The sequence below is a fragment of the Heterocephalus glaber genome, unplaced genomic scaffold (genome assembly GCF_053883595.1).
Source record: "Heterocephalus glaber isolate CG9 unplaced genomic scaffold, H.glaber_assembly_v1.0 deba00001479, whole genome shotgun sequence".
Lineage (NCBI taxonomy): Eukaryota > Metazoa > Chordata > Mammalia > Rodentia > Bathyergidae > Heterocephalus > Heterocephalus glaber.
Genome location: NW_028258316.1, coordinates 8281493 through 8305905, shown reverse-complemented (window position 1 = coordinate 8305905; position 24413 = coordinate 8281493). Strand labels below are relative to the sequence as shown.

The 24413-nt window shown below is 44.9% G+C and overlaps 2 protein-coding genes across 32 annotated transcripts in view; one reads left to right on the top strand and one right to left on the bottom strand.

Annotated features, from left to right (window-relative positions):
• The window catches only part of Ralgps1 (Ral GEF with PH domain and SH3 binding motif 1), a 262738-nt gene that overhangs the window by 124522 nt on the left and 113803 nt on the right, over positions 1-24413 (top strand). For all 31 annotated transcript variants that reach the window (XR_015439737.1, XR_015439736.1, XM_087182747.1 and 28 more), the window contains one exon: positions 5819-5945. Coding sequence is in view for 29 of the 31 variants with exons in the window: in XM_087182747.1 (XP_087038873.1) it covers positions 5819-5945 (127 nt within the window). In the remaining 2 variants the exon portion in view is untranslated. The remainder of the gene's footprint in view (positions 1-5818; positions 5946-24413) is intronic.
• Positions 19515-24413, bottom strand: part of Angptl2 (angiopoietin like 2) — a 33510-nt gene continuing 28611 nt past the window's right edge. Inside the window, exons 4-5 of the mRNA XM_004849341.4 lie at positions 23672-23942; positions 19515-21243 (exon numbers count right to left, since the gene is read on the bottom strand). Coding sequence (XP_004849398.1) covers positions 21044-21243; positions 23672-23942 — 471 coding nt within the window. The 3' untranslated portion in view covers positions 19515-21043. The remainder of the gene's footprint in view (positions 21244-23671; positions 23943-24413) is intronic.

The window sequence follows — 24413 nt, the reverse complement described above, 5'->3', positions numbered from 1 at the left end:
AAAGATTGCAACAATATCAAAAGAGAATCCAGAGTGCCACACTTTTACCGTCAAGTAAATGCCGAAATAATTTTTAAATGGATGCAAAATTAGTCACTGTTCCCTATATGATAATAAGTGGTATTCCACGAAACAAAATCCTTTCTGCAGTCAGAAATTATTTACATTACTACATTTTCTGCGAGTTAATTTCTTTCTGTGCAGGGTTTTTTATTTTTTAAATTTTAGTTTATTAGTACATGTGTATAGTATATAATGTTTAATGTTTGCATTTTTTGTAGGAAGTTGGTACATATACATAACACATCTTAATTTTCTTTTCATCCACTTTACCCCTCCATCCCTTGATCCCCGCCTTTTTCATACATGTTTGCAGTATGTAATGTTTACATTCCTGTGTGGAGTGGGTATATGTACATAACACATCCCAATTCCTGTTTTTCATCTCTCTCTCTTTTTTTTTTTTTTTTTTTTTTTTTGGTACCAGGGATTGAACTCAGGTCCTTGCGCTTGTGCAGCAGGCAGAGAAACCACTGAGCTAATTCCCCGGCAAAACCTTTTGGTTTTTTGGTACTGGGGATCGAACTCGGGACCTTGCGCTTGCGAGGCAGGCGCTGGAACCACTGAGCTAAATCCCCGGCCCCTGCTTTTCATCTTTTATGACTTCTCTTCCTCCACCCTCTCTCCCTACTTCCTTTATCTTTTATTTTTTACTCTGGGTTTCTCATGTAAGATGAACCATGTGATATTTGAGCTTGTGTATCTGATTTATTTTGCTTAATGTTATGGTCTCACAGTGCATCCATTTTCCTACAAATGGCTCAAGTTTTTCTTTATGGCAGAATAGTTCTCCATTGTGTGTAAATACCACATTTTCTTTATCCATTCATCTGCTGAGAAAGTATGGGCCACTTTCAAGAGTTAGCTATTATGAATTGTGTTGTCATAAGCAAGGGTATGCAATCAATGTATCACCATAATATAATTGTACAGGGTTTTTTTGTTTTGTTTTATTTTGTTTTGGTATCGGGGATTGAACTTGGGTCCTTGCGCTTGCACAGCAGGTGGCAAAACCACTGAGCTAAATCCTCAGCCCTGTACAGTGTTTTAAATAGCCTTAGGCAAAGACAAACAAACATAGACAGCCAGGACATCATTAAATTTCAAAGTCACAGTTTTTCCTTATGTTACATAAAATGTTCTTCATCGCAGCTAATATTTTACACTAAATAAGGGACTATAACTTTTTTGTTTTTCAGAAATTGATATTATATATCCAAAAAGGTAAAAAGTTACTTATAAAAATGCTCCCATTTCATTCCTTGTGAATTACATACTTAGCCTGCTGAATCCATTGGTCCATAGATTATCAGCAGTACTAAAAATTTTTTCCATACCAACAGTAGACACTGGAATCAAAATATAATTTTGAGCCAGTGTTAACATATTTGGAGCTACAGGCTCTTTGTTGAAAAATACTTCCATGTCTCAAGGAATGTTATTCTCTCACGGCAAAGGAGCAAGATACCAATGTCCTCATAAAGTGAATTTAGAGGAATTTTTCTTTCCCCTTCCATAGAGATAATTTCCAAATTTGAACTACTTTACCAGAAAGGGATATTGTTGAGGGTTGTTTTGTGAATAGGCAAATGACAAATGCCACATAGAAGACACTCAGAGTATAAGGGAAATTTCTAAAAGCAGCCAACTTATTTTGCTATTTCACCAAGACTTGTGATCTTCCTGGCTTTTGACCTTATGGTTTATGAGTCCCATTTATCCCTTGGAGTATGTACTTGGCACTGTGAAAATGATTTAAAATCAATATGCAGGAACTCCATTTTTACCTTGCAAGTTTAGTTCACTTTGTATATGTGGCTAGAATCCTTTTCTCAATCTTAATGCTATATATTTTGCTTTCTGTGTTTTTTGGTAGTTTTTATCTGTTTTATTTATATTTTATAAAATAAGTTCTTGGGTTTAGTTATCATTTCCATAGACTTGATGTTTAGCTGTATTTTGTTTTTTAACATCAATTTCTAATTTTATCTGTTAATCTGTTTCTCCTATTTCCCCCTTATTTTCATGGCCTCTTAAATTGAATGGTTAGTTTGTTTATATTGCTTATTACTTGTTTGATTATAAATAAGTTTAAAATCATGAAATTTTCTCTCAATTCAGTTTTGGCCTGATCACATAATTTAACATATAGTGAGTGCTCTCATTGTTTGTGGTTTGTAAAGTCTTTAACCTTGATTTATAGTACCTCTTTTGCCTAAGCATTATTATACTATTTAGGAATTTGCAAGGAATTTGGATTTCTAGGTTATCATTATTATCTTTCTCTTTGCTCTTCTGTGCAGCAGTGTGGCAGTATACGGGGCTTGTTGCTTGTTGTTTGCTGAGTGAGATGCAAATATAATCACACAGTCAATTAAATTCTAACAAATATCATGGGTGGAGACTTCAGAGTACCCCAAGATTTCTAAACTTTATAGAAGGAGAGTTGCCTGTTAACATTTAGTGAATTTTTCATAATCTTACTTACTACCTCTTTCCTGAACTGGAATGGTTTGAGGATCTGACTTCCAGTAAGCAAGTACTATAACTTATTTTCTTGTATGCAGTTCTGATGTTTTTGTCCCGAGGCTTCCCATAAACTGTAAAATCTAAAGGACCCTTAGTTCATATGAGGTTTGTAGTTTGTGGTTCAATTTGTAATAAAAGTGTAAAACATATGTAAGTAAATGCTGTTATTTTCTGAATAAACAAACCCTACATTAAAAAAATTAATTTTAAAAGCATTTTATCAGTATAATACATGCACATTAATTTAAAAAAGATCACTGAGTACTAAAAGGCTGAGTGAAACAACTGATACTCCCTGCTCTCTCTCCACACCCCCTTCATTCCCCAGAGGCAACCACTTCCAATTATGTAGTGGTTTCTTCTGGTAGTTCCTGCCACATGCCCACTTGTGTGCTTCTGCTAAATTTCTTGGTCCATCTGCCTTGGACAGTGTATGGTAATTTCTTCATGTGGTAGACATTGGTTTTAATTTCCACAATCATTTTCATTTGTTCAGTAACACTCACTTTAGTTATTTCATTTTCCTTGATATTCTAATTCCCTTAAAAAAAACCTCACTTATTGATCATCTATTTACCACATACACATACAACCTTAAAATTTTTCTTTTGTTATATATACCTCCACACCCTCACCTGTGCCATCATATTGAGTCTTCTGCTGAGCCTTCTTTTTCTCTAGAGACACCCTTCTAGGGCTCGTCCATTATGGAGCAGTTGTTCTTAAGGCGTTCTCCTCATTGGACATCTCAGAATCTTCTTTACCACTCCTGGGTTGGGTTACCATCTCCCATATCCCATGTCTTCCTTTTCCTGGTTTATTCCTGCATTTTTTTTTGTACCGGGGATCAAACTCGGGTCCTTACGCTTGCAAGACAGGCGGCAGAACCACTGAGCTAAATCCCCGGCCCTCCTGCATTTTGCGGGGGGGAAATTCTCAGGCAGTTTTCACATATATCATAGAAAATATATGCTCTAAGTTTTTTCATGGATTCTTGCAACCTATGCATTCTTCAGCAGTCTGATGCTGTCCTGAATCTGATTCTGTAGGCACAGAATGAAGCAGATGAGTGAGGTTCACTAGATCCAGCCCTTGGTGTGTGTGCATGGAGTAGGGGGTGGAATTCAGATAACAGGCTGGTCACCTCTGAAGTGCAGTCCACACAGGTACTGGACAAGCTGCTGAGGTACAGTCCACACAAGTATTGGACAGGCTGGTAGGTAGGCTGAACATGGCAGGGGACATGGATGGTCACCCTGCGGGGACCAGAAAACCAGTGATGTGGACATTGGAAGCCAGCATGGCTCAGCCATAATGTGTGTGAGGATGACATTGGGGTTTGTTTGGCTGCTGGATGAATATGGGTGATTGTGAAAGAAATCACTGGGATTCTAGATTACATTAGCTAAAAACAAACAAACTTCCTGAACAAGGGAGGTCAGGGGGCTACTTAACTTTACAAGGGCAGTTCACACTAGGTATGTGGTTTTGTTCTGGGTATATATCGTTCATTTGGAAAATTTCTCTTCCTTCATCTAAGGGCTCATTTCAAATGTCATTTCACTCTGTTGCTTTCCCTCACACTTCCCTTACCCACATTCATTTATTATTTGTCTTGGTCTTCAGTCTTCATTTACTTACCATGTTGCTAAAAGATATATCTTGCTTCTCTATTAAATCAAGTCTCCCAGGGATATTCAGACAAGTCACTTAATCCTTGTGGTTATGAACTTGGAATAGAAGCAGTAATCTTGTCTCCTTTTTCATCTCTGGGCTTTGTAAATATCAGATGAGTTGTATATTACGGTGCTTTATAAGCAGCAAATGGAAGATGGTGTTACTTCCTGTCCATTTGTTAACTCTAATGAATAACAGCCTCAAGTTAGCAAGTCAGTTAAGCAGCTGTTATTCCTAGCATCTGTATAAGGGTCCCCACCCTGATGTATCCTGAATTTCTCAGTGGGAGAAGAACGGCTTGTTCTTTATTTTCCAACTTCTTTAGCACTGGAACCTTTCTTTCAGCTTATCTCTTGTCTCTCCTCCCTGAAGTTTGGGCTGTCACTACTTATGTTCAGTGGCCCGTCTCATGGCTGCATCTTCTAGGAAGGAATTGGCAGGGCCTACCCCACATAGCTTGGGGCTTCTTGATGTAGCAGACATGGCCTGGGATTCACAGACTCAAGACCTGGGAGCTGCACTGCTCCCCTGGTGCTGGGCAGTCAGCATTCCCCTACTCTGCTGCATGTAGGGCTGGTGAACACTGGCAGGTCTGTTGGTCCAGGTCTTTGCATGAGCCATTGGGGGTCTCAACACCAAGCTTGGCCATGGATGCTCCAGGCCAGAGGCCTGCTCTATTTATACTCCGGACTTACCCATTGATTTCTAATTCCAGAAGCTCTAGACCCTGGCTGCTGGACTTGAGGGAACTCCCAGCATTAACCACATGCTATGCCAAAGCCAGCCCTCCCGAGGAAACATTTCTTTTCAAGCTTTTCCCAGCCATTCTTTTCAAGCCAGGCCTCCCAACCTAGACTCCTTTCCTCAAAGTCATTGTATTTAAGGAGTCTTATTGCACTGGGCCTTGACTTGGGACATGCAGGGTGACCACAACATGAGATCTTAATCCTGAACAACAGGAATTCAGATCTCTACTCTTCCTTCCAAGAAGGTACCCTGTGAATATAACACAGGAAGATGCCAGGGAATCTGGAAGAAATAGCCTGGGTTGCCATCCTGGCTCTCCTGGAACTCTATGTGGCACGTGAGTTGTGAGTTGTATGCAAGTTCCCAGAGTCATCTGTCATGGAGATGGTGAGGGGAGAGAAGGTAACTGCGATTTAGGGAAAGAGACTTGGGGTAGCCATGAAATAATTTTTCAGGTTACCCGGAAGAATTTACTGTCACAGCCCCTTGCTATTGTAGGGTCTCTGTAGCACAGAGATCAGTGTTTTTTTTTGCTAGGGGTTCTGGCATCATGTAGCACTGTGGGGTAGGTGATTCAGGAGTACCCTCCAGGTGTGAAATTCTCTTAAAACAAGACCAAGGCTGTGCAGTTTTCCATCTCTACATGAAACAGCCTTTAAAAATCTTTTGTTGAGTCTACAACACACCATAGACATGCCGTTTAGGATGTTTCCCTCTGTTCTTCGTCTACAGCTATTCTCTCCCTCTAGCGTTATCTGGTTTACTTCTTTTCTCTCTCATACTCTGTAATTTCTTCTCATTCCAGCTTTTGAATCGAAAAGACAAGACCACCTTTGAGAAATTGGACTACCTGATGTCCAAAGAGGATAATTACAAGCGGACTCGGGAATATATCCGAAGCCTGAAGATGGTGCCCAGTATTCCCTATCTAGGTAGGAGTCTGAATGTACTTTTTTGTTTTTTTAACATGATCAGTGCCAAATAGGGTAATTTTTAGTTTCTAGTTGAGAATTTTCCAGGAAGCAGCAAGGGTCATCGATAAAGAGGCAATTGCTTGGCTCCTTGGGTTGGAACTGGCTTGTTGATATTTCCCAGGGATGAGAACTCAAGGAGGGGAAGAAAGAGCAGTGTTCTGCCTCTTATATGTGTGATGTGTGAATTCCAGGCTCCCAGCTGCAGCCCAGGCAGATCGCAGTTACAGTGGTTCATCCACATTCACATCCTCCTGAACTGGCGGAACCTGGCACAAACCCTTTGTCCTTCTTCTCTGGGCACTGTTAGTGCATTTCATAAGATTTGTACAAACAATTAGAATAATAATTATTAATTTTTCTGTTAGAAAATAATGTGGGTTCACTGTATGGAATTAGGAGAAGAAAGTTAATATTATTAATTATCCTACTTAAAGATACTTTATTCATATCTTATTTATTTAGACATATATAAACATGTTTACTCTATCTTGGAAACCTAGTGTTGTTATCCACATTTCTATACTATTTAAGTTGTCTGTATGTTTTACAATGAACATCTTTATTGCAAGAACTTCTATGTATGGTTATGAATATTACTTTGCAATAAATTCCTACATGTGTGATCACTGAGTCAAAACATATGCAAAAATATAAGCCTTTTTATGTATCTTTTCAAAATGCTCTCCAGAGAGGTTAACTTACACATTTATTAGAAAGTGATGAAGTTACCTCCTACTGTACATTTTTCTGTCTTTTTTCTTTCTTCTCCTTTTTAAATCTTTAAATCATTGCCAATTTGATGGGTGAAAAGTGCTTCCTGTGTTTTGGGCTTTGGTATTATGCTAATTTTAGGAAAAAGTATAAACTGAGGTTTTAATGATAATGTAAACTAAGGTTTTATAGAAGTGCTACCTGGTATTTTCAGGGATCCAGTACAATGTTTTTGAGATATATCTTTGGTATCTTTTAAAATATCTTCCATGAGCATTTTTAGATTTTCTAATCTAAAATAATTAGATTTTCTAATTCTTTCAAAGCCAGCTTGGAAAATTTAGATTTTAGTAGGATATCATCTATTTGATCCAAGTTTTCAAAATTATTAGTGTAGAATTGTGTGTGTGTGTGTGTGTGTGTGTGTGTGTGTGTGTGCGTGTGTCTGTGTACATGCAGTACCAGGCATTGAGCCCAGGGCCTTTACACTGAGCTATCTCCTCAACCCTTTAAAAAATATTTTTTAAATTTTGAGTCAAGGTCTTACTAAGTCACTAAGTCACTAAGTTGCTCAGGCTGGGCTCAAACTTGCAATCCTCCTGCCTCTGCCTCCCAGGGTGCTGGGGTTATAGATGTGTGTCACCGTGCTCATGTTCCATTTCATTTTTTAACCATGGTGTATTACACTGAATCATTTTATAAATTTGAGCCTCTATGTATATATGGTTATATTTGCTTTTGTGTTCCTAATAGTTTATATTTTTGTGTTTTCTTTTTTAAAAATTTGCCTTGCTAGAAGTTTATCTGTTGGTTTTTCCAAAAAATTAGATTTTAGACTTATTCATCAGGCACACTATTTTCTAATTTTAATACATTGTATTTTATCAATCTATACATTTAACACAGGATGTATCTTTAAATTGATGATAAAGCATTGTAACATTGCTTCACTGGCACATTGTTTCTTAGTGACACATAAAAGAAATTCACCTTTATAAGAGTTATGTATAATTTTATACTATGGAAACAGTTAAGTCATTAAAATATCCTCCAATTGCTTCTTTTGGGCATCCTACATGTTTTGATGTATAATATTCTCAGTGATTTTTAAAATATTCTGTAGTTATAGCTTCAATTTTTCTTTTATTCAAGTATTAGTGGTTTTTTTAATTATCAAGATCTTTGGATATTTTTCTAGCAGCTTCATTGAAATAATTACTATGTAATGCATTTAAAGTGTACCATTCAGCTTTTTTTTAGTATATTCACAAAAGATGTAGCCATTAGCACAGTCATTTTTAAAGCATTTTTATCACTCTAAAAAGAAATCCCTTAATCCATTAATGATCACTCCCATTTCCCTCTGGTCACCCTCCTCCCATGCTCAGCTCCTAAGCAACCACTAATCTACTTTCTGCCTTCAGAGATTTGCCTATTCTAGAAATTTTATATAAATTGAATCATGCCTGTTGTCTTTCATGGCTACCTTCCTTCTTTCAGCACCCCCTCTTTTCAAAAGCCACCCATATTGGAATAGGATCAGTATCTGATTCTTTCTTTTTTTGGTACCAGGGATCGAACTCCCAACCTTCCACTTGCGAGGCAGGTGGCGGAACCACTGATCTAAATCCCCAGCCCACTTGGTTCTTTCTTATTGCCAAATGGTAACCCATTGTATAGAGATACACTGCATTTTATTTATCCATTCATTTGGTGGACATTTGAGTTGTTTTCACTATTTGGCCATTATAAATAATAGCCACTGCTATGAATGCCTTTTTTTTAAGTTGCAGTGTTTTTACATTGGTTTATAATATGTGACATGTATATTATCTAGCTTTTAAAAAATATTTGAGATTTTTATAATCAATTTTTATAAATGTTTCATGGGTCCCAGAAAAGAAGGTATAATTTCTCAAATTATTCTTATAATTGTATTATGGTATTCAAATTATTAAATTTTGACAACTTGGTCTATCAAGAACAAAACTAGATGTTCAAGTCCCTTTGTATGTTTAGTAGTTTCTGCCTTGTGCATTTGTTAGATAAGAATCTATAACAGCTGTAGATTCATTGTGAAGTGTCCCTCAAACAAACTTGGTTCCAAAAGCTGGGCATGGTGGCGTGTGCCTATAATCCTAGCATTCAGGAGGCTGAGGCAGGAGGATTGCTGTGAGTTCGAGGCCAGCCTGGACCACAGAAGTGAGACCCTGTCTCCAAAAAAACTTGGTTCCAGCTTGTGACTTGCTTTGACTTCCTTGATATAAATCGTGTGACACTTATTTTATTTTTCATTTGCATTTATTTTATAAATCTTTGACTGCATTTTAGATTTTAATATTTTAAGTTTCTTTGTTTTAGGCGTGATCCCTGCAAATAGAATTCAGTTGAACTCAGTCTTAAGAGACTGCCTTTTTGTAGGGGATGTACTTCTTACACACCTGTTTAGTCTTATGCCATATAATTGAATTGAATGCCATTCTGTGCTTTCTTTTTTTCATGCTTTCTTTGTTCTCTTCTTCCCACTTGCCATAAACTATAGTATCTTTCCACGTGGTGGCTGGCAGATCCCTACCTTGGAAGGGCATGTTGATGTGTACAGCTCCCAAGTCCATTCCCACTCTGGGTGAGGCTAAGTGAGAGATGGGATTTACGATACAAGAGTGAGGGTAGCCGGGGCCCAGCACTGGTTCAACTAGTGGTGGTGCTCCAGGATGGTGGAGGAGGCCTCTTTTCTCTAAGAGGAATGATCCTGAGAGCTGCTGTGCATTATCTGCTCTCCCTTTCTCTGTCTTGCACTTGGCTGGGCATTTGAATGCATTATCTCATTGAATGTTCACAATAGCCCAGGCACTGAGAGGTTGCCTGGGGTCATGTTAACTGCAAAGTGGCAGAGCCAGGACTGGACCCAGATGGTCTGGCTCTAAGCCCTAAGCTCTTGACACTGCCCTCTCCTGACTTCCTGTCTCCACTGTTCAGGTCATTACTTTTTCACCCCTCTCCTACCACCTGTATTTCCTGTGCCATTTGTAACTGTATTGGCACTGGCACTATGCAAAATAAATGAACATCTCCACTGTTTTTTGTGATGCAGTGCTGTCTTGGGCATCTAATGTCGTTTGTTAGCCTGCATCAGCCTTTGGGCCCCTTGTCCCTCACAGTGTCTGGACGGATGCATCCCTCCTTGTTCTGATCACCTCATCTCTGGTGCCTCTTCCTGGCAGGTGCTTCCCATTAGTCCCTACAGGCCCTGTTCTCCCACACAGCCTTCCTGCCAGGGAGCTGCTGCAACGTCTGGCTCTTCAGCCTTGTGATGATTCCCCTCTCTCCAAGCCAACTGGACTGCGTTTCTCCTAGTGCCCCTAAATGACCCTGACAAGTTGGGGGATGAGCTGGAGGTACTGACTCTCACTGCTTTCTGTTCCCAGGACAGTTTGTGAGGTTTTACCACCCAAGCTCTGCAGTTTGCATTGAAAATCATGAAGCAGGATCTCCTTCTGAGGGTTAGTGGGGGCATCTGTGGGATGAGGGGCCCTGGGCTCCAGCTACCCCTCCGAATGCTGCAGACAGACCTGCCCAAACCTAGGCTGTGGATTCAGTATCGGATTCCTCCTGAAAACCCAACCTGTCCCGGGGATAAATTTTGTTTATCTAAAGAGGAATAGTTACATAATTCCTGGAAAGTACAATATAGGAAAAAATGTCTGAAACTATTTGTTTTTCCCCTGGCAAAGTCTCGGTGTGGGTCTTTTCTTGCTGGGGTGGGAGGAGCATTAGGTCCCTTGTATTTCAAGCTGCTTTGACGGTTCTATAGCTCGAGACTGTATGCTGCTTGGGCTGTTGTTTACCTCTAACAGCAAATGTGGCTTTCATTTTTGTAACAGTTCTCTTATGCCTCTGTGGAAGGTTTTATGCTAACTAGGTTCCTGTCTGTTCTCCACGTAAAGATGCCCTGGTGGAGTGCTAGCCATCATTCCTAACTGCCGTGTGGGTGTGTACTCTGACTCCTTCGTTGCACATTTTAGAACCAATTGGCTGCATCTTGGTGTCCTGAGATCTTTGTGAAACATAATTTTAAAAACACTGAGGAAAAACTTATTATCTTTAAAACCTAAGACTTTGAATCAAACAGTTTTGTCCACATTACTTCAAAGTGAAACTGGTAATGGGAAGTAGGCCAACTATTTGCAGCTAATTAAATACCTAACCCTTACTGAAATGATACAAAAGCAGGCAAAGAGTTTCTGAGGGCGGCTTCACCACTGCCTTCTAAATAGCTGTATTGATTTAGGGGATGTTTGCCTTTCACTACTTAATTGTTTCTTCCAGGAAATCACGATATAAAATTGGGAATGTGATGGATTTTAAATGCTTTAGAGCTGACTCTAAAAATACCATAGCAGTGTGGAAAATTGTGATCTCTCAGGGAACAAAAAATTAGGCGTCTTGATGGTTCTGAGTAGTAACAAAACATTTAGACATTCTTGGTAAACATACCCAGACCTCTAATATGAGAAGTAAACTTCGAGAACCTAAGCTATTTCTTCACACAAGCAAACCTTTCCAATTTTTAAAAAAGTAAGCCTTTATTTTCAAAGACAAATTTTGAAGTTTAAAAACAAGGGCAAGTTGTTTGAGTATAAATCACACAGGGCTAAACTGTCAGATACCTAGAAGAACCCTCAGAAAGAAGTGACCATGGTCAAAAAGAAGTGTGTAACTCTGATGCCCCAGACCCCCATAACAGTAAAGTGAGTGAGGGACTCCCACCCCGAGCCCGAGGGCAGCAGGTGCCAGGCTCCCTGTAAGGCTGATGTGGTGTTACTGTCACCTGTGATATTCCTAGCTCACAGTCTACCCCTGAGCACCAGTGAGGAAGAAGAAACTAGAAGCAAGCTGAGCATTTTGAAGGGAGAGGCAAAGGAACACATAGAGATGCACCCCACCCCATGTGGGGTCACCAGGAAGGATGAACAAACAGAGTGTAGAGGTGGGGAGGTGAGCAGCCCCGACAAAGATGATAGCTTGTACAAGCGCCCTGAAGTTGGGAAAACATGTTTGTTAGAAAAACTGGCTGGAGAGTGAAGGATGAGGGGGAGGGTGTCATGAGAAGCAGCTGGAGTGGAAGGGAAGGGCAGATCGCTGAGGAGACACAGGGAGTGGGGAGCTCAGGCTGTGTCCTGACAGCCCAGTAGGTAACCATGCAAGGGTACGACTGGATTGGATTTGCATTTAGCGTGCATCATCTTGGCCGTAGCACAATGAGTGGCTTCCAGAAGGTCCTGCTGGAGGAGGGAGACCAATTAGAGGATCATGTATAAGCCTGTGATGAGTCAGTGTGGTGCAGAAAGTGCTCCGGGGTAGGGGAAGGCCTTTACAAATAGTTAATTTTAGGGCAAAGCCTTGGAAAGACTTGAGACAGCTGTCTGTAAGCACAGCCTTTATACCTGATGGAGACTCACAGGCACTTAGGCTTGGAGGACCCACATGTGCATTTGAGCTGTGTTGTCTCAAAGCAGAGGTGAAAGAGCAAATGCAGGACGGGTGGAGCAGACTGATGTCACAGAGCTTCTGCTTCCTGAGACGTGCGACTAAAAGGCTGTTGCCCTCTGGGGGCTGCCAACCCCGGACAAAATCTGACAGCAGTCATGTCAAGAATAGCAATCATGTTATCCAGCTGACCTCATGGTGGCCAGCACTTAGGGTAGTCCTTTCCTTTAATGTCCAGCTGAAAAAATTCCTTTCCACGTGCAGGAAATCCAGCCTTTTTTCAGTCCCCACCCCACATGTTTCCAAGGATTCCCCCGGGAACACTCGTTTGCTCCACAACTCCTTCCTACTTGTTGCTGGGTGCCTCCTGCTTTCCCAGTTAGGCTCTTCAGCTTGCCCCATGTGGAGCCAGGCTTTTTCCTCACGTGGGCAGCAAGGCTTGGGGATGTGTAAGGGGATGTCACAAAGAAAAGCCTAAGCTTGGATCCTGATATGCCCCTCTCTGGAGTCATGGCCATGTCCCCCTTCTCTGCCCTGATCGGCACATGCTGCAGGGCCAAAGTGCTGCCTCCCCCTCCTCTGGGGGCCTTTGTCAAGTTTCCCCCCTCTCTTGGATTCACCAAGTAGGAAAAAGCTTCCCTCTGACACCAAGCTCAAACATGATTCTCAATCATCAGGAAGAGCTGAAAGACTCTCCCATCCAAAGTGCAGGAAACCTTTTTCATTGTTTTGTAGAGTGCTTAGCTACATATTGTTCCAAATCTCTCCCTTCCAGAAGGGAAAAGATTCTTGGGATTTTCTGTAGGACTTTGTAGTCTTTCTCAGCTCTTACAAAAGGCCAATGGATTTCATTAAAACCCCTCATTTAATGAACCCCCCAAAAACCCCACAATTTGACTTTTGACTTACCCAACATCATAGGCCAGGCAGATACCAAGTTTAACTCAAGACTTCATGCTTTCAGCTGGGGTGCTGCCCAGCCTTAACTAGTACATCCTCCTTCAACATCTGTCTCCATGGTGATAAACAGTGGGAGGAAAACATGAAGGTCAGGAAGGGAGCCCTCAGGGGCAGGTTGACTTCCTGCACGCCTTGCTGCTCAGAGCTGCTCAGAGTACCTTGTTCCCTTGTCCTCCTGGAGTATGGAAGGAAGAACCAGCCATCAGTTCTTCTCTAGATCAGGTTTTGTCCGATACCCTACCCACCACCCCAGGAGATAAGGGCAAAAGTCCTTTGTGTGCAAGAGAAAGTGTGATTTTGTAGCAGAAATCTGTGTTCTCATTAGGATGCCTGCTTTCTCTGACTTTTTTTTTAGCCTAGATCTGTATTTAGAAACTAATAATTTCAACAACTCATGTTTATTCTTTTTTTGGTACCGGGGATTGAACTCGGGTCCTTGCGCTTACACAGCAGGTGGCCAAACCACTGAGCTAAATCCCCGGCTCATGTTTATTCTTTTACCATGTGACAGGCACTTTCTGTACATTATCTCATTTAATCTTCCCAACCCTCCTTCCTCTGAGTCACTATATTTATTTCAAAGCTACCAAGTATAAATAAAATTCATATTAAGAGTAACTTCTTTTCTATGTTGAATACTTGATTTTTCTTACTCTCTCGTGCGTCTCTCATCCTGGGAGCATCCGGCTGCTATGTGCTTGGCAGCTCTATGGAAAAGCCCATGTGGCAAGGGACCAAGGCCTCCCGACAACCACAGAGGGAGTTTGATAATAGGTTCTGCCTAAAAGTCAGAGCTTTCAGATAAGACCACAGCCTCAGCTAGCAGTTTGACTGAACTCTCAAAAGAAGCCTTGAGCCAGAGACACCCACTTAAGACACACCCAAATTCCTGATCCACAGAACCGATGAGATAATATGTACTGCCAGTCTGGGGGTATTTGTCATGTAGCAATGGATAGATAGCTAGTACATTGTGCAGCCTTTATCACTACCCCGTACTGACTGTCCTCTGTTGCCCAGTCTATACTGGGACAAAATCCACTGTCACTCCATGTGCAGGAGACTGTAAGATTGACCCCGAGAGGCAACAGGAAACACAAGGCCCCTCTCAAAAGCTGATTTTTTTCTTTTCTTTTTCTTTTCTTGGTACTGCAGAGCAAATTCAGGACCTCACACTTGCCAGTCAGATGCTGTGCCGCTGAGCTACATCCCTCGCCCTCAAAAGCTGATTTTGGGGCCAGGGATTTAGCTCAGTGGCTTTGCTGCCTGCTGTGCAAGTGCAAGGACCCAAGTTCGATCCCCGGTACCAAAAAAAAAAAGCTGATTTTGAGGAGGGAAATTCTATAGGTTGAGGAGATGTTTGCCACTTTGAGAGGCAGTGAGCTGCTGCAGCTCTGTAAGGAACAAGGAGCACTGATTAGGGCCTGGAAGGCCATCTTCAGAACAGCTGTGGCTCTCTGACTGAGTGCATCCTGGGCCCTGGGCTGCAGTGTGTGCTGGTCTGCAGAGGCCCCCAGTGCCTTTGCAGGGGCAAGGAGGAGTCTGGTCCATGTTACACCCAGAAAGGCTATGCCCAGGAATGGCATTAGGTACTCACTCATTCTTTAAACAAATTTTAAAAATTACCAAAACAACACATTGATAAAGATCATTCACACTAAGAAAGTCATCTATAAAGTAAAAAGTAAAAGTCATATTCTTCTTCTGCACCTGCCCAGAGGCACCCACCACTAGCAGCTGGCACACATGCAGTTTCAGACGTTCTCATCCACACCCATAAGCAATGTGCTGTAGATGGGAGAGGGCAGCACTGTCTCGTTTTTAGCCAAAATGGGAGCATCTTATACGTATTGTTCTGTACCCTGCTTTCTTTCCAACTGAAAATGTCACAGATCTTATTCAGTGGCAGCAAATGTGAAACTCCCTCATTCTTTCTGGTGGCTCTGTGGCATGCACAGATGCCTGGGTGATTTGCTGAGTATTGCTGGGTGCATGCTGATGTGTGTAGCTGTGCCCTAACTGATAATCACTGAGGTGGTTTCTCCCTTTTACAGATGGCAGAGTGGGAAACAGCCTTCCACTTGTATCTATATTCACCCATCAGCATTCTGAAACAGGCATGCTAGATGTGGAGCTGCTAGGGCACACTGTGACTTTCCCGTAGCCATGCTGGGAAGCTGCTGAGAAGGCTGCTTCTGCCTTCCACCCACACTGTGGGCATGGCTATTTTCTCATTCTCCCTATGCCAGATATTGCCAGTCATCTTTTATTTATACTAAAGTGACAGGTGAAAGATGGTGTCTTTCAAACATACAGTTCTCTACTTGTCAGTTCTCTCAGGTTCTGGGTCAGCCAGCCAGGCCTTCAGGCTTCCCACCCAACTGATCAGTCGCTCTCTGCCTCCGCCTCTGCTTCCTGAGTATCAGTCCGGATCCCACTCCGTTTCCCCAGCACAGCATGCACTGACTTGATCTATGAGGAAAAGCTGCCTGGCTTTGGTTTCTTGGGAGGAAGAGGCTGACCACATGTGCCTGGGACCTGCTCAGTGTCCTGGGCTTCGAGGAGGCCGCATGCTTTTCTAATCCTTTCCTCGAGATGATTGGGGTGTAGGCCCCGTCATCACATGGCTTTAGAAGGGAATTCTAATTCCATTCCCTCCACAAGAGTGCTTCCAGGAGGCTCTGGGTATACCCCACTGCACTAAAGCTCAGGGCAAATGTGGTCAAGGAGCCCTCTTCCCATTCTGAGATGTGCCTTAGCTTTAGAAGGGAAGGGAGCAGCCCTTGACCAGCCCACCAAGCCAGATTCATCATGACCATCAGTGAACAGGGCATGGGACAGCCAGATGGCCGCCCATCCAGGAGGGGCCGCATGTGGAAGTGCTTTGGGAGGCTATGCAGATGGGAGGTATAATCCAAGTCTGGGCTGCCATGTGTGGACTCCGCTGACCCAGGATACCCAGGACAGGAGAGAGAGGATACCTGAATGTCTCAGGGATGGTTGGCACCAACACCTGTGTCCACAAGGGATGGAATCCCAGGCAAGGGCTGGCTCTGGTCTAACTCTGGGATCTGAGAGAGACTAGGGTTAGCATGTCCCAGTCCTGGAGGTGTGGGAATGTGGCATGAGCCGCCACACCCATGACGCAGTTACCAGACAGTATAGACTAGGACTGGGGCCAGGAAGAACTGACACACAGTTTGGGTGTCCCCGAAGTGGGACACTCTGAGTGCTGAAGACAGGAGATGCTAAGCCTGTAGGTTGTAGATCAAGTGGGTTTCTGTCCCATAGGAAGAAGAAGAAAAAGGCAGGGGCCACTGGTGTTGGCCCTGGCAAAGGGTAGAAGTCCCCAGAAGCTGTGAAATATTCTCCATCACTGTCCCCTGTTACTCTGTGTCCATTGTGCTGAGGCAAATTGGGCAAACAGCCAGGTACTGGCTTCCTGACATCCAGCTGTTCTGCACAGATGTGCAGGCTGTCCGGTCTCTGAGCAGTAGGCTGCATACCAGCATTGGTCTCAGATGCAATGCTGAGTGATGATGGGTGAGATGGGAACTCTAGTGGTTTCAACTCCTCCTTGTGTATGGTAAGGCAGGAACAGAGGAATTGGACCAACTTGAGTTAAGTTCCCAGTGTCTCAGGCTGCCTGTTCCTGGGAAAGTCACTTATATTTTTGAGCCTTGGTTTTCTTGTGTTGAAAGGGTCCTCATAGAACCTATCTCAAAGGGCTGTTGTAAGAATTGAGACATGTATGCTGCCTCGTATGTGGAAAGCACCCAATAGATGGTAGATGGTATTAGTGTTAGGCAGAGCAAAATATAGCAAGGAAGTCCCCTGCAGTGGGGATCTTGGTGCCCCTTGCATGCAGAGAGATTGTTGAGAAGTCCAGCATGCCCAGGAAGGTAGGAAAAGGCCCATCAGGGCATATCCAGGTGTCATGTTTAGTGACCCAGCCAGGCTAGATGGGTTGGTGTGTACTTTTGGGAAGAAGGCAGGAGTCAGCAGGGGAGGAGCTGGGGAATAGGACCTCACTGATGAGTAATGAGATGGAATCCATCTAGCTGGTAAAGTTTGGTCCCCAGACAGGATGGGACGCCAGTGATAACCTTATTGGATAGAGACCAGGTCTGTAATCCCTACTTCTTTGGATTCTGGTTTTTTGTTTTTTGTTTTTGGTACCAGGGATCGAACTCTGGACCTTGCGCTTGCGAGGCAGGTGGCAGAACCACTGAGCTAAATCCCTGGCCCTATTCCCTACTTCTTTGGGAACCTGGCAACCTCCCCTGCCTCTTGCCCAGCGTTGCCCCTCAGCAGCAGTGTTCATTTCACGCGGCTCTACTGCTAGGCCCATAGGATCAGGGTGGACACCCAGCCTGGCCAATCAGTTGGATCCTCTGCCTGGGAATTAGCAGGGAATGTAAAGTGTACTACTGAAATCAGGAGGACAGTGAGCCCAGGATGGCTGTCTGGTGCCATGTGCTGGGACAAGCAGTGAGAATGAATAAACACTGAGAAACACAAGAAAAACCCTGCAGGAAGAGGAGAGGAAAGGAGCCAGGAAGGATGCTGGGATGCTGCCTTGCTTCTTGACGGAGTTCAAGGCAGTTTCTGGTTCCTAGCCCTTGTAAGGACCTGCTGTGTCCCTGCCAATGGACTTGGGGCGATACCTTATGTCCTTATGTAACCAGCTTATAAAATGAGCTGGAAGCCATCAAGTGTAACAAGAAACCACTCTTATTTTTCCTCCAGTGTCCTCTTCAGCCTGCTCTGTGGATAATTCTTTTCCCAGTTGAGGCTAAGAAGTCTTCCTGGTGTCAGACATGACAAAGCCCAGCCCTTCTAACAATGCCGCCTTGATTCCAGGAAGTCTGGACTCCTAAAGCCAACTGGCCTTAGAGACCTGGGGCCAGCGAGGGCACAAGGTCAGCTTCTTCACTGGATCCCAGCCAATCCCTCTGCCTCCCTGACCTGTCCATTGAGCTCCCTGGCCCTTGAGTTGAGTTTCCAGCATCTCCCACTCCAGGAGCTTGGAGGTCTGGGCCTTAGAATTGGGCTCCACAGCAGACAGAGGTACCCATGCTCACCCATGCCATGCTCTGGGAGGGATCAATCCTTGGATGCCTCTCTCACTTGATTTGAGGTGAAGAGGACCCCTACCCACCTGTAGTAGTGGAAGACCTAGAAGGATATCGCATTCTCTTCCATCCCTAGGGTCTTTCCCCTGCACTTCTTACCCAGGTATCTGGTGGGTGATGCTGCGAGCCAGTTTGGAGCCATCCCATTTGCAGAGAAGGTCTTTACCTTGCTCTGGAATGTAGAATCCTTGGTGTCTAATATTCTGTCCTTAACCTTCAGAGTCTCAAGTAAAACTGAGAGAGAAAGAGTACCTTTTTATATCTGTTGCTCTTAAAATATAACCATTTTGCTTAATCTAGTTAATGTAGTTAATCTAGCTGGATTTCTCTTCCTACAAGGGTTAATAAGACTGAGATGGGATGAGATGATCTGGGAGTTTGGGAAGACCCCTTGAGCCCCCAGAGTATCTGTGGACTCTTAAGCATGATGGACTCCAATTACCATTCCTTTCAGCAATTTGAAAGTTTCTCTTTCAGTCTTGCTGAAATTTTGGGGGTGGGGGCTTTGTTCAGTGTCCAAACCCAGGACATGGGGCTTTGGCTGGGGCAGGAGGAAGTCCAGGCCTTGTTGACTCTCATATGGGTGACAAATGTGCACACCTGGAGAACCCAATATCAGTAAAACTCCTGATTGTAGGCTTTAAAATGTCACTGGCTGGGATGGAAGAAGAGGAATACAGTTGATCTGGCCTGATCAGACCCCCAATGCTGACGGATTGTGTTTGCTGGTGAGGGAACAGCCTGATACCCAAGCTCAGGGCCCTGAGCACAGCCCCCATCTCCCAGGTTCCTGTTCCATCGTCTGTTGCCTGGTAACCTGACCTCGTCCTGTCTTACTAGAGGGAGAATGGGTTCCACGTTTCTTAGAGCCTCTTTCTTCTCGTTCCATACAGCCAGGGTGTGGTTTGACAAGTCTCAGCTTTGGGTGCTGGAGAGGAGCTTGGAGGAAAGCACTGGTGTCCTGGTCTGCTTTCGTATGGCTCCCAAGAGGTTTATAAAAAGGGTTGCTTCACGGTGTCCAGTTTGACTCTCTAGAGCTCTCTACTTTGGGGCTTGGACCCAAGATGGGTGATCGGCAAGGACTCCTGAGGGAGCAGTTGGGAGCCACACGGGGAAAGTGCGCTCTGAACAGTTTGGGTGTGTGCCCCGTGCTGAATCTCCTGCTTTTACTTAAAGAGACTTTGATCTGGGAGGCCCCAGGAAAGCATTCTGAAACGACACACTGTGCAGATCCATCTACATAGCACTGATGGCTTTTATTGCAGATTCATGTCATTACAAGGATAATCTGGGAATATATTAAAAAAACCCTCCCTTTTATATACACAAAACATGCTACATGGTACACTTGTGAGAAATGCTGAGGTAACAGTCTCGCACCCAGACATGGACAGTACCAAATGTCCCTCACCTTGCAGGCCTGACCTATGTGCCCACCTGGAGGGTCTCCCCCTCCTGACTCATCTCTTGCCCCTGGACTGGCCGTCATCTTGGCATTGTGGAGCCAAACAGGACTTAGGAAGCTTGCTGTGATGCAGAGCACCAACCAAGGGATTTGGAGGCCCAGTGATCCAGTAATTCTTGAGAAGCAGCCAGTTCTGTGTGTGGCCCTGTCCTCCAAGAAAGTGTAGTTCATGGATGAGGTACAGGCTTGGATTTGCCTTTGGTGGGATCTCTAGTCTGTAGCCATCTTGGGGCCCCTATGCTCTGGCATTAACTTTGCTTCAGCTGAGTGTCTCTGGCAAGGAAGGCTGCTATTTGTGTGGAGGTTAAAATGAAGTGGAAGCTAAAGTATGAATGGAAGATACAAAACTAAATACGTAATCTATGTGGTCACTGCTGTAGCTTTTGGTCTGGCCTCCCCCTTTCCAGCCAGAATCCAAGCCTGACCTGTTTCCTTCTCAGAGGTGGAAAAATCTTGCCTGGAAAGAAAGTTTCTGTGGCAGAAAAGGTAGACACAGGTAGGAAGAGAAGAGGTGCCTCAAACTACAGTGAGCAGCCAGGGATAGAGGCACAGGTGCTGGATGAATGTAAACTGGGTGGAGGGATGACGAAGAGTCCTGAGAATGGGGAAGGCATATAAATGAAGAGCAAAGGGGATTATGAAATTTGATGAGGTGCTGTAAGGAACCCCTGTGTGAGAGATGAGCCTTGTAAAACCTTCTGGAAGAATCCAAGTACACCAATGCCAGGCCAAGGATTAGTCTGTGAATTGGGGCTACACAGCCTGTGATCTGCCCATAGGCTCAAGTCACATAGCATGAAGGAAATGTTTTATTCCTAAGAGCAAAGCTGTTAGCAACAGCTTCAACATCTGAGAATTGAACAGAATATGTATAGGTTTATATGGCAAACCACGTATGTATCTGGACATATCACAAGGGACGTGTGTCTAAGTGCATACACGTGAGGTATACACCTAAGTGCACAGGGGAGGCTCATACACTGTGTATTATAAGGATAGTCTGCAGTTGTGTTTTTATTGTGGAGACTTCATTTTCTTTTAAACAAAGTTGTCACCAGTCTTGTCCCGTTCTAGAAACATGAGGGGCTTTCTGGTGTGAAGAACAGTAGGAGGGACAGAGAACACTGTATGAGTTCAGTTCCTTTATCTGGCACAGTGACTTGGGAAAACAGAGTCCAGGGTCCTAGTCCTCCCATCCCCGAGAAGAACCGGCAAGGAGTTGCTCGTTGTGCTGGGCCTGCAAGGCCGGGGTGGGCTCCTGGAGATGGCCACGCAAGGTCAGGAGGGGAGCAGGTTTAGTGGAAGGTGTTAGGGTTGGGCCGGATCATCATCACCACTTTCTTGAGTGAGTAAGATCCTCCTCGGAATTCAGCCCAGTATACCCCATCCTGGTAGCGACTTCGATAATGGCCCCCACGGTACCAGACCCCGTTGAGGTTGGAGTGGGCACAGGCATTATACCACCAGCCTCCCTTCTGGTAGTGAGCGCAGTTTCCTGCAGGAGAGAAGAGAGTGAGCAGGTGTCTGGGCAGGGTGCTAGGGTCTCCCCCAAACCCTCTGTGGGAGGTCTTCAGAGCAAGAACACTGGAAAGACGGACCCTCTACAGCAGAGGTCAAAGCCAGGCTTTACACCTGCTCAGACCTGCCTTCGGGGCTCAGTTAGCTGTAAAGGTACAGACAAGTGGCTTGACCTCTCGAAGCCACTGCATTCTTATCTGTAAAGGTAAGATAAAGATTCCTAAGGCATAGGATGGGCTACTGTGAGGATGAAATAAGGGCCAGTGTTTAACTCTCAGCCCAGCCTCTAGTCCACACCATAGGTTCTGCAGAAAATGGACATGGGCTGCAGTGTGTGGGGGAGAGGGAAAGGAGTTCTTCACAGGATTTTTTTTTTTTTTTTTTTGGTACTGGGGATCGAACTCCAGATCTTCTGCTTTTGAAGCAGGCGGCAGACCCACTGAGCTAAATCCCTGGCCCCTTCACAGGAATTTTTAAGAGTTGAAGGTATTGGATCAAGAGTCTTTTGACAAAGGAAGTATTTAAGAAGAAATACCCCTCTTTTCTTCCCCAGCCTATACTCCATCCAAATAACTTTTTGTGTTATTTCATAAAAGGAGACTATTTCCATGAAACTCTTGGCATTATCACATCATGCTGAGCTTTGCTGCCAAGGACAAGCAGTTCGGAACAATGAGATGCGTGGGCAAGGTGTGAGCAGGCGTGCAGGGACATTGCTCCCCAGGCAAAAGGAGCAAGAGGAGCCACAGTTAACGTGGGCTGTGTTGGGGAGCCTGAGAGGGGACCTCTTCCTCAGGGAGGGGCTGCCAAACCCACTGGGGTTGGAGGGCCTGATGGAGGCAAGGCTGTGGGATGGGGCGAGGAGGTCACAGGCAGTCTGAAGCAGAAAGTTGAGGTTTCCCAGAGTTTGGGGGGCTCCTTCTGGGCCATGACTCAAGGCCACAGGCACCAAGAGGCAGTGCTGCATGTTTGGAGCAGGGAGAGCCCTCAGCACACCACAATCAGAGTCCTGTTTGTGCCGCACATCAGGGCCAGGAACCCATCTGAGAGTTTTAGGTCATAGAATGCTCTTATCTCTGCTCCCCATGGTGGCCCTCAAGAAGTGCTGCAGCAGCCACTCCATTGTGTCCCAGGGTCTGACAAGCACTGAGGGCCCTCCTGCTGCCCAGCCGTCCTGGAAGCCTCAGCAGCCCTAACCGGAGACCTTCTGCCATGGAGTGAGGACCTGCTCCTTGTTGGGGTCCCGTCCAGCAGGGTCAGTTCAGTGTCAGTGAGTGCACAGAGACGTCTGTGTGGTGTGAGGATGGACAGAGCCCATCCTACCTATCCCCCGATGTTGGGAGAAGCGTCCACATGAGTGTGGGAGTATAGTTGCCTTGGGGACCTGGAGTGAGGCACCCCACCTTGGTATATAGGTGTCAGGGCTTGCCTGAAGCACAGGTCATTTCTGGGACAGTCTGCAGAGCTGGCTCTTCCACAGTGAGAGGCGGGGGGACTTGTTGAGACCAGGACTAAACAGGAGACTGGGCAGGAGGGGTCAGGCCTGCCCAGCGGAGCAGACTCAGGCTTGGCCTGGAGGTGGTGCCAGTCTCAGGTGGCCTGACTTTGCCAACATCTCCATCCATCACCAGAGGCCCCTGTCTCAAGAAAGTGGTGTGGGACCTTGGGAGGCATCCACTGTGGGCGAGGCTGATGTCTGCACCTTGGGCCAGGCCCTGTCTGTGCATCTTATAATGTTCCATGTTCTCCCTTGTTTTTATCTGATAAGGACTTCTTAGTAAAGTCCCGGGTTTGAGGTTTATGGTCTTAGACAAATCATCATCTCTCCTGTCTGGTTTCCTTCTAGCAGCTTGCTTACAGTGTTGCATTACATTACATGTTAGTAGCAGTGACTGTAAATAGAGCTATCACTGTATGCCAAGTCCAAGTCCCAGACAAGGCACTTGAGGTACCTTCTCTCTAACCTTCTCCCTGTCCTGCGGGTGGGTATTATTCTTACTTTCAGATGTGGAAGCCCCCAAGGAAATTATGCAGTGGGCTGAGGACATAGCTTTAGAACTCAGGGCATATGGCCTGGAGTCCACTGGGCTGTGTGCCTCAGACAGAGGTGAGGAGGGCACAGTAGGGCACAAGAGTGTCTTTGCTGGCTCAAGGTGGCCCTCGTACATGTGATTTGTACACATCTCTGTGTTTCCCTTTTTGTAAAAGCCATTGTGACCCAACTGTGAAAAGGAGATCTAAGGGTAGTGGGCAGTGGAAGGGCCCTGCAAGAGGAGGAAATAAGTTCAGACAGCTTAGCATATTGCCCTGAGCCTTCCTGTACCCACACCCTAAAGTCAGGGGCTCTGGCTTTGGGTGACCTCTTTTCACTACCCAAAACCTGGGTTAGACTCCACTCTTCATACCTGTGTAGACATCATGGTCTCTGTCGAGGGTGGTGAACTGCTTGCCATTGTGCCAGGTGAAGGAGTCGCCTGCATTGCCATGGTAGCGCCCCAGCCGCAGCTTGTAATACTCGCTCTCTGGCTCCACACGGAAGCTGGCATATTCTGCAAAGACCTTGCGGCCGGACCAGTCTTCCATGGTCACCAGCAGTTTGTAGTTGCCTTGGTTCGTCAGCCAGTAAATGTTTTCCAGGCCCAGCCAGTATTCACCATCAATGTTCCCAAACCCTTGCTGTGGAAGACCAGGGAGAGCATGAGTGTGGAGCCTGCGGTGGCCCAACTAGTGTCCTGGCACCAAGACACTTGCCCCAGTAGAACAGCCTGGGAAATAAGCAGAACATGAGTAGGCCTGGCTCCATCCCCACTCCCTCACCTAATGGCTCTGACTTGATGGGTCACTTTGCCTTTCTAAGCCTCAATCATATGTCATTCAAACATACAGAAAGTGTGCCTCCTCTAAGGCAGGCACCTTCCCCACAGGCTTGTTGCAGGAGGGCATGTGATGTGGTCACGCAAAGCCTGGCACACAGAAGACATGTGCCCAGCATTTCTTGGACAGAGCCCTCACCTCCCTGAGCCTCAGTTTCCTTCTCTGGGGATATGCCATGCCATCTCTACCACACCTGACAGATGTGAGCTGTAACAGGTATGTCATAGCCACCTGGGCTCCCTTCAAGGTCTGAAACCTAGTGGTTTTGTTACT